At 45.3% G+C, this 10625-nt stretch overlaps 1 protein-coding gene across 1 annotated transcript in view; it reads right to left on the bottom strand.

Annotated features, from left to right (window-relative positions):
- Nucleotides 1–9509, bottom strand: part of CLYBL (citrate lyase beta like) — a 153627-nt gene extending 144118 nt beyond the window's left edge. Inside the window, exon 1 of the mRNA XM_008073709.1 lies at nt 9460–9509. Coding sequence (XP_008071900.1) covers nt 9460–9509 — 50 coding nt within the window. The remainder of the gene's footprint in view (nt 1–9459) is intronic.
- Nucleotides 9510–10625: the final 1116 nt, after the last annotated feature.

Here is a 10625-nt window from a genome sequence, read left to right as displayed (position 1 = left end):
ATGAGGTCTTGCTGCCCAGGCGGGTCTCGAACCCGTGGGCTCAGGCAATCCACTCACCTCAGCCTCCCAAAGGCGCAGGATTATGGGCTAAGCCACTGAGCCCGGCTTGTGAATTTCAGGCAGAAGTCTGGGCCACAGAGTGAGACTCCAACTCAAAAAAAAAAAAATGCTAGAGAATGCTAAATTAGAGTTTTCTTTTCCTGGGCACATAGAAATTTTTTTAAATAAGTTTGAATTATGGCCAGACATGGTGGCGCGTGCCTGTGGTTCCAGCTACTTGGAAGATTGAGACAGAAGGATCGCCTAAGCACAGCAGGTCGAGGATGCGGTGGCCGTCAGTGTGCCACTGCACTCTAGCCTGGGCGATAAGTGAGACTCTGATTAAAAAAAAAAAGTTGAATCATTTGGAAATAGGTTGAAGAGCAAGACATTTTATGCTTTATGGTGACTGGGAGAGCAGCTAGCTTTGCTGGAGTATACATGACTCAATTTCCTTTCTTTGCAGACTTTGTGCAGATATACTGTTCCTAGAGTCCAGGTTTATACAAATACAGTTCTTCCAGGGCATGAAAATTAGAATGGAAATAAGCACTTTGAATCACCATGTGGAATTCTAAAGGGATTTCTATACTCACAGTGACATAACAATACTCGGCTTCCAGCACTCGGCCAAAGAACTGAGTGTGACTTTGCCTCTAAGCCATCACAGGGACCTGTCAGTAGTTGGTGGCATCCACAGGCTTTCTGTGTGCCCATAACAGGTATTCTGGAAGAAGAGAAGCTTCTCAGGGGACACGCTAGCTAGTGTGGCCTTAAAACAGTGGTCAGAACCCAACCCGTCATTTTGAGCCTTGTTAGGGTCTGCCAACACGTGTTGAACCCCAGAGTCCTTCACGAAAATATGACTTCCAATATTTTCCTTTCCCCCCCCCATTTCCTTTTCTCAAGTATTCAGTTCACGGAGTATATCTAAGTGTGTTTATTTGAAAATGAAGGCTGTTTTCCATCATGAATGCACGAGCCCACCTTATAACACCATTATTTGATGACTATTTCACCTCTTTATTTGCTGATTATCTGACCTAAATAAATTTTTCAAAATAGAAGTGATCCTATGCTTTAAGATTTTGGTAACTTCAGAGAGCAATTTTTGTCTTTTTAGGAACTAAATGAAGCTGGGCTCGGTGGCTCAGCCTATAATCCCATGCCTTTGGGAGGCTGAGGTGAGTGAATTGCCTGAGCCCGTAGGTTCGAGACCCACATGGGCAACTTGGCGAGACCTCATCTCTGCAATAAATCAAAAATCAGCCGGACGTGGTAGCGCGCGCCTGTAATTCCGGCTACTTGGAAGGCTGAGGCGGAAGGATCGCCGGAGCCCAGCAGGTCGAGGCTGCGGTGGCTGGGAGCGGCCACTACACTCCAGTCTGGGCGACAGAGTGAGACTCCAACTGAAAAAAAAAGAAAAAGAAAAAAAAAAAAAGGAACTAAATGAAAACACTGTCCTAGCATGGCAAAACAAACTAACCCTAAATCTTTTAAATGTCACTGATGTGTATTCCTCTGCCCTTTTTGAATTCTTTTTTTTGAGTTGGAGTCTCACTCTGTTGTCCAGACTAGAGTGCAGCGGCCGCTCCCGGCCACCGCAGCCTCGACCTGCTGGGCTCCGGCGATCCTTCCGCCTCAGCCTTCCAAGTAGCTGGAACTACAGGTGCACGCTACTACGCCCGGCTGATTTTTTGATTTATCGTAGAGATGAGGTCTCGCTGCCCAGGCGGGTCTCGAACCCGTGGGCTCAGGCAATTCACTCACCTCAGCCTCCCAAGGCGCGGGATTATAGGCTGAGCCACCGAGCCCGGCTTTCTTTTTGAATTCTTATGACAACTTCTGCAAGTGGCACGAAAGTCGCAGTTGAGTGTCCAACTAGTCAGAGGATGCCATGCCATGTAGTGACCAATGCATGACACATCCCCCTTCTCCCAGGTGACTGCCCCCACTGTCCTCCTTGCCTTCCTTCTTTTCACAAGAATTTACCAAGTTCCATTTCAGGCGTCTCTGCCACTCACATACTAAGAGATTGAGAAAGTCAACACTTTTGAGTACCTAAGTTTTGGGGATTTTCCTCCCCCGTGTACAATGAGAGGCCAGCAAGCCCCCTTGAATCTCTGGGTCTATTAGTTTGTTCCACATTGATACAAGCCTATCCGCATCTAGCGCAAAGTCTTGCACACTAGGCCACGCCCAGGTTTGTTGACTGAATGACTGACTGGCTGACTGAGAAACTTCCTACCAGGTTAACTTCGGGGACCATCCAAGTCGCCAAATGGAGAAATGTCTCAGTGGTCAAGAAATTCTTACATTTGATCCATTTCTCAGATGAATTCTTCCAATAGTTGTCTTCCCTTTACAATGCCATAGTCACAATCTAACTCCTCCAGGCTGAAACCTGGCTTACTGTACCACACAGCTAAGCACAGAATATCCCCAAACTATGCTCTGATCAATACAAATAAGTACGAGGAAGACCAGCCCAGAAATGCTTTTAATCAATGTTATACAATTGATTTGTTCTTTCAAGGAGCCCTTAATTTACTCCATTCCTGATTGAGTTGTTACATGAATCACAGAGGTTTAAATATTAAGATAAAGGCAGATATTTCAATCAGGGAATACCCATGATGGTTTAATTAAAGAATATTTGCATCTCGCTAACAGAACATCGCTCCTTAAGTACTGCATGGCGTTTATTTAAAATGTCCCAGAGGCAATTAAGTCCTTGATTAACAAAAAAATTTTCTTCCTTAACTTCATTCACAATTACCATGAAGCTCATTTCTCATTGCGTGAAACTTCCAGCACATGGTACTCAATGAATTTAACTCATACAATTCCATCTAAGCCGCCAGAAGACGTTAGACTTGAAATACACATAAGCTAGCCCTTTCTTAGAGCTGGAGGACTTTGCTGTGATGCAGTTCGACTGCCCTGTCACCTTTAGCCTAGCCACATCCACGCTGTGAGGTCATGTGAGGAACAAGGGACTTGGTGACCAGGACGCAATTCCTAACTCTGATAGTTTTTTGTTTGTTTGTTTGTTTGTTGAGCTCAGAGAACAGGGAAAAATAGTGATTAATAATTTACTCATGCATATCGCTCCTCTAATCTATGCTTCGAGGGGGAAAAAAAAGAGTCAAGTACCCAGTCTTGCAGGCTCCAAAAGTCTTATCCACTTCCCTGGAAAGAAGTGAGGGCTGTAATCCCGCGCTTTGGGAGGCCAAGGTGAGTGAATTGCCTGACCCCACATGTTAGAGACCCACCCGGGCAACTTGGTGAGACCTCATCTCTACAATAAATCAAAAAATCAGCCGGGCGTGGTAGCACATGCCTGTAGTTCCAGCTACTCGGAAGGCTGAGGCGGAAGGATCGCCGGAGCCCAGTGGGTCGAGGCTGCGGTGGCCGGGAGCGGCCACTGCACTCCAGTCTGGGCGACCGAGTGAGACTCCAACTCAAAATAAATAAATAAATAAATAAATAACATTTCCCCTATTAGAAAAAAAAGAAAGAAAACAGGACAGTTGTGAGGTGTCGATGAAAGATGAACATGAAACCCTTGAAGAAGGTGCTTCAGCCATAAGAAGTCCAGTAGATAATAGCAACTGCAGTTAGGAAGACACTGTCCTTTCCCCTCTGTGATCTCGGAGCTAGACACTCAGGTCTGGAACATCATGTCGCCTAGGACAGAGAAAGATGGTGGCAGGCACTTTGCTACACCTAGGAAACACACTTGCAAGGGGAGCAGGAAGACACATCTATGCGAAGGGGCTGGCCCTGCAGAAAATGAAGATGGAGGCCGAACGCAGTGGCCCATTCCTGTAACCCCAGCCCTCTGGGAGGCTGAGGTGGGAGGACTGCTTGAGCCCAGGAGTTTGAGACTAGTCTGGGCAACATAGTAAGATCCTGTCTCTGCAAAAAAACATTTTTAATAACAGAAGAAAATAAAGGTGGATTTATATCATTCTTTATTCCCTCATTCTGATGCCCATTCTTTTTTTTTTTTTTTTTTTTTTGAGTTGGAGTCTCACTCAGTCGCCCAGACTGGAGTGCAGTGGCCGCTCCCAGTCACCGCAGCCTCGCCTGCTGGGCTCCGGCGATCCTTCCGCCTCAGCCTTCTGAGTAGCCGGAATTACAGGCATGCACTACCACGCCCGGCTGATTTTTTGATTTATTGTAGAGATGAGGTCTCACTGCCCAGGCGGGTCTCGAACCCACGGGCTCAGGCAATCCACTCACCTCAGCCTCCCAAAGGTGCGGGATTACAGGCTGAGCCACCGAGCCCAGCTGATGCCCATTCTTATGAACCCACATTCTTCAGAACTTAATCAGTAGAACAGATAAAATGTGGGCTTATCTGTTCATATTTAATCAGCACCAAAGTAATGTTTCATGATTTTTGCCTTGCACTTTATTTTTTTATTTTATTTTATTTTATTTTTTATTTATTGTAGAGATGAGGTCTCGCTACCCAGGCAGGTCTCGAACCAGCGGGCTCAGGCGATCCACTCACCTCAGCCTCCCAAAGACGCAGGATTACAGGCTGAGCTACCGAGCCCGGCTGCACTTTATTTTAACGTCAGCTTTTATTCGGTGTTTCGTGGATTCTACAAATAGATATTGGGCACCTAAGTCAGGCTCTGGGGACAGCAAAATGAGAGAATTCAACCTTGGGGAAGTTGAGGTTCAGCAACCAACACAAATGTGAACACTGGATGGAAAACAATGACCTGAATCCCAGGCAGGGAGGTGCTTATTTGGCTTGACAGAGCCGCAGGGAGAGGGTTTTCAGAAGAGGCAACAATGAATCTGGCCTTGCAGGGAGAAGGACAAACTCCAGAGTCAAAGTGCATTGTAGGAGCAACAGCGTAAGGAACACAGGTGGGCCCATCAATTTCTTTCTTTCTTTTTTTTTTTTTTTAAGCTGGAGTCTCACTCTGTCACCCAGACTGGAATGCAGTGGCACACTCCCGGCCACCGGCCACCGCATCCTCGACCTGCTGGGCTCCAGCGATCCTTCCGCCTCAGCCTTCCAAGTAGCTAGAACTACAGGCACACACTACCATGCCCAGCTAATTTTTTAATTTATTGTAGAGATGAGGGCTCACCAAGTTGCCCAGGCAGGTCTTGAACCCACAGGCTCAGGCAATCCACTCACCTCAGCCTCCCAAAGCACTGGGATTGCAGGCTGAGCTACGTAGCCCGGCTAGGGCCCATCAATTTCATCATCCTCAGTTGGCACCATAGATTTCTTTTTCCTTGCAAATGCCATGCACACCTCTAACTCCTCTCTTGATTTCATGCAGGTAGGGGATTCTCAGGTATCCACAGTAGCTATGAACATGCCAGGCGTGGTGGCTCACACCTGTAATCCTAGTACTTTGGGAGGCCGAGGTAAGAGGATTGCCTGAGCCCAGGGATTTGAGGCCAGCTTGGGCAATCTGGCGAGAGACCTTGTCTCTACAATAACTCAAAAAATTAGCTGGATGTAGTGGTACATACCTGTGGATCCAGCTACTTGGAAGGCTGGAGTAGAAGGATCACCTGAGCCAAGCAGGCAGAGGCTGCGGTGGTTGTGAGCATGCCACTGCACTCCAGCCTGGGAGACAGAATGAGAATCCAAATTAAAAAAAAAAAAATCCTGAAGCTTATGAGAAGCATTATCTAGGTACTCACAGAGTACTAAAGACAGTGTATCAGCCCACAGATACAGTATGTTAAGATGAAAAGTACCAGTACTTGTGCTAAGTTTTTAGTGATAGATTTGTTTCTCTTTTTGAATCCCTTACTTGCATTATCTCACTTAATTGTTTCAAGGGTCCTATAAGGTAGGCGCTATTATTACTGCCTGTTTTATATATGGAAACACAGGTTTATTTTATTCTGTAATTTAAATTTTCAAACAGGCAGCTGCTGGTAATATTATACCACATTTCACAACTGCAGAACTGTTATAACAATTTTCTCAAGGCTTTGCACAAACCCAAGCATAATAACTCACATTCACATTGACCAGAAAAACTTCACTCTTAAAAAAAAAATCATGTAATCCTGCGCCTTTGGGAGGCTGAGGTGAGTGGATTGCCTGAGCCCGCGGGTTCGAGACCCACCTGGGCAGTGAGACCTCATCTCTACAACACATCAAAAAATCAGCCGGGCGTGGTAGCGCGTGCCTGTAGTTCCGGCTATTCGGAAGGCTGAGGCGGAAGGATTGCCGGAGCCCAGCAGGTCGAGGCTGTGGTGGCCGGGAGCGGCCACTGCACTCCAGTCTGAGCGACAGAGTGAGACTCCAACTCAAAAAAAAAAAAAATCCATACAGAGATTCAGGCAAAGAATGATAGTGAGAATGCTCTTTTTTCCCTGGAAAATGGTCTCTATTTGTGACAGTTTAGAACAGGTAGGACTCAGCAAACTTTTGTCTGAGAGGGCCAAATAGTAAATATTTCAGACCCTGTGGGCTGAGAGAAAAACGTGAGGATATTACATAGGTACTGGCATAGCAAGAAAGAACACAAACTTCCACAAATTTTTATTGATGAAATTAAAAATAAAATTGAGCATAATCTTTTTGGTAATAAACTTCAACCCATGGAGATAGAATTTTGCTTAATTGGGGTTCAGAGGTAGCGTTCCCTACCAACATACCATGCATCAGGAAAACCCACTCTTAGATAGAGGGCTGTACAAAAATAGGTGATGACCTATTGAGACCAGCCTGAGCAACATAGCAAGATGTTTGGTCCATGGACATGGATCCTGGACCCTGGACCCATGGACCATGGCTTGGAATATCCATCCATGGGTTTAGCCAGAGAAAACTGTGTACATCCCAGAGATACAGCGTTCACAGAGAGGACCCAAGTCATGACAGAATAGTGAGGACTTTACATCCCAGCCGGTGTATTGGCCTCGGCTATCATTCAGAGACATCAACAAGCAGAAAGGGCTCTTGCTGGCTAACTTGGGAGGTTTGCCACACCTCCTAGTTTGCCCTGCACGAAAGGAAAGCCAGTTTGGTGTGAATCACAAAAGCCAACATTATATTACTCTCCTCTGTTTTGTTGCATTTTTTAAAATCTTAATTTCGCTCACTTTCTTTTTTCCCCATACTGATGTCAAAAATATTAGTTTGGGGAAGTTTTAACAGATCAGTTTTGCGTTTTGCAGTACAGCGAGCATCTCATCCTCTTTTTAAAATACAAAACCCAGAAACTCAGTCTTTTGTGGGCTCTCTGCTCTTTGTGTGATCACGGGGGAGGGGAGGGGAGGAGAGGCTGAAGAGGTGAGGGCGGAGGTTATTGGCTCACAAAAGTTCAGACAGTATTTGGCTAAAAAAATGCAGAGCAGGGAGCAGGGTAGAAGAAATGAATCAGAAATCCCACAAACAGAGGAGGGTTATTTTCTTCGAAAAGATTAAGGATCGTAGGTTTTCATGCTTACTCAGATGGAACAAGAAAAGATTTTAACCTCTTTGCCTCGTTCAGTTTGGGTCTGAACAAAGTAAAAGTCGAGCACATTCAAAACATCCATTAGAACTTTCTTCTGCCCTTTAAGATGGGAGACGACATCTGGTGAAAGATTCAGGGTTACATTCCAGTCAATAATAATCATAGGAAAGCAAAGTTGAAAGCCCACCAAAAGCAGAAAGCGGAAGTTGTACAACTTTGTCTGCTTTTTATGTGGACAGATATTCTAGGTGAAGCTTCCTTGCCATTGTGAATTAAATTCCGGTTCTAGCATCAAGCGGGACACATGAATTCTGGTTGCTCAGAAGAAACAGAGACACGCGCACGGCTATTTTCTAAGTGTCCGTAGGAGCACGAGCTGTTTTTTTTTTGAGGGAAGGAGCCATATTTTCCAAATTAGCCCAACTGGTAGTTGAAGGGCTCAATGCTCATTTATCTACATCGATAATGACCTGGTGCTGCTGATGACTAATAATGCCTTCAGGAAGTAGTTAAACACCGCTATGTTGCACGCTAGCGGTGCGCAAGATAAAAAGAAAGGAAAACAGGCAAACGAGGAGAGAGAGGAAGTGCAGGCAGTAATTTTGACAATAAAGTGGAACAAATTTTAAACGTTCAAATTGCGGTGGGGTCCAGCCCAGCCTTAGTGGCCCTCTCTGTCTACAGGGACAATTTTGGACGCGTCCATTAATTTCCCTGGTAGAGTCAACTTTCTAGTAATTATAGTTTCTTAAAGAGTTTCTCTTCTCTAGCCATGGCTACTGCATATTACATCATTCGAATTATGAGATCTTGAAAATTAATGTAAATCATCTCTCATCACAATAACAAGGCGGGCAGAAGGTGATCTTTGAGGGGGGAAAAAAAACAGAGACAAATAACTGATTTCAAGAGCCATGATTTGAGGAAGTCCTCTTTTTGCTGACCCTGGCACTATTCTTGGCATACAACAGACACCAATTAAATATGTAGATGAATAAATAAATGAATGCAAAAACCAAATATCTTAAGTTAGCCTTATGCAAATTCCCTTTCCTTAATCGTATGATACTAATAATAGTTACTTGCAAATCATTGAAAAAATTGGAAGAGCAAGTGGAATTAGACTACTTACCTACTAACCAATGTGCTTCCATTAATCATTCAAATGAAAAACAGTGACACGGTCAGAGGTCTGAAAAAAGGCAATGCATTTTTCAATATCTTTGGGTCAAGTATAAAGTTGTTCGGTTGAAACTGTTGGGTAGGGAAAAGGTAATGAATGCCTCATATTACGGCAAATTATTTTCATGTTTTAGTTCTATTTTTAAGTTGTCAAGATATTTACAACACCTTAAGTTTATGGGTAGTATTCCTTGAGGTCAGAAACCAGCTACAGGTTTTAAAACTCACTTAAAATAATAAAATTACAAACAGTGACTCATTATCATAATCCTCCTATTCACATAATTTAAGATACACAGGAAGCCTGTCTCTCTCTGAAAGAAAAGAGAGAGGGGAAGGGGGGAAAAAAACCCTTTAAAATGCTGCCATAAAGTGCTGAAAACCTGAAAACAATTTGGTGTGGACACAGGAGGCTTTACAGAACATCTTGCTTAAAAAAAAAAAAAAAAAAAAAACAGGAAGAAAAGAAAAAGAAAAACACAAACATACATCCAACAAAAACAAAGCCCTAGCAAAATACACTGCAAAATCCCAAACCTCTGGTATTATGCGTGCAAGGCTACCTGCATGGCCTGTGTTTCAAAATATGTCGTCACCAGCCTCCAGGGGAGAGGCAGTTCAATGACAGTCCCCACTCAAGAGCTGAAGCGTAGGTCCCAAGATGCTAAAGCAACGTCAAACCATACTGGTGTGGAGTGTGTTATTCAGGCTGCTTTTTGGCTAGAAGTGATAACACCAGCCCTCTTCACATCAGGAGGCCTCTGAGGCCCTCCCTCCTCACCCAGAGATACACTGTCCCTGTGTCAGCAGCAGGTCTATGAGAAGAGCCATCCGCTAACATCTCCCAACCCACTTTGAAACTAGCATAGGACCTTCCTCGTCATCTGGCACAGCCTAACCAGTTGCTGATGTTTCTGGTTTCTGTGAACTCATCAATAATTTTTGATGCTTTGAGGCAATTTTTTTTTTCGAGTTGGAGTCTCACTCTTTGCTACCCAGGCTAGAGTGCAGTGGCACACTCACAGTCACCACAGCCTCGACCTGCTGGGCTTAGGTGATCCTTCAGCCTCAGCCTTCCAAGTAGCTGGAACCACAGGTGTGCGCCATCATGCCCGGCTAATTTTTTATTTATTGTAGAGATGAGGTCTCATCAAGTTGCCCAGGCTGGTCTTGAAGCCCTGGACTCAGCCGATCCTCTCGCCTCCACTTCCCAAAGTGCTGGGATGACAGGTGTGAGCCACTGCACCGGGCTGAGGCATTTTTTGCAAAGCAGGCTAGTTACCATTTATTCTGCAACAAGGTTTTTTTAATTTTAATATAGAAATAATCGTTTCAGGTTTTAAACAAGGCTTTGCTGGTTCTGTTCTGACTATACCAACCCATTCAACTTTTCCATCCATGTTTATGTTTCGTTATATAGTGCAAACAACTGATATCCAGCCTATTAACAATTGCCTTCCTCACTTCTCCAACCCACACTCTAGAGGGGAAGTGGCTCTGAGTGTTGGTAGCAGGATATCTGGAGCTCTCTCCCTCCCATGTCTGTGCTGGCTGCCACCCTCCCATGCTGGCTGCCACCCTCCCGTCCTGGTGCCCGTGTTCCTCCCACTGAGACCCCAGGCTGTGGCCCTCTGGCCTTGGCTTCTGTTGTCATGGGTTGCTTTGCTGCCCCCTGAGCCTCTGGGGTCCTCTGCTCAGAGACTCCCCTGTCCCCCAGTCCCCTGCCACCTCCACACTGGGAGGCAACAGTCTTCCCCCTCCTTCGGGCCTAGCATGGAGAAAAGATAGGAGGGAAGGAGTTACCAGTGGCTGTCCCCAGTTCTTTTTTTTGAGTTGGAGTCTCACGCTGTCGCCCAGACTGGAGTGCAGTGACCGCTCCCGGCCACTGCAGCCTTGACCCGCTGGGCTCCAGCGATCCTTCCACCTCAGCCTTCCAAGTAGCCGGAA

Source organism: Carlito syrichta, unplaced genomic scaffold (assembly GCF_000164805.1).
Source record: "Carlito syrichta isolate Samal-C Ts95f unplaced genomic scaffold, Tarsius_syrichta-2.0.1 Scaffold316024, whole genome shotgun sequence".
NCBI lineage: Eukaryota > Metazoa > Chordata > Mammalia > Primates > Tarsiidae > Carlito > Carlito syrichta.
The sequence above is the reverse complement of the archived record's forward strand: the minus strand, read 5'-3'. Positions and strand labels throughout refer to the sequence as shown.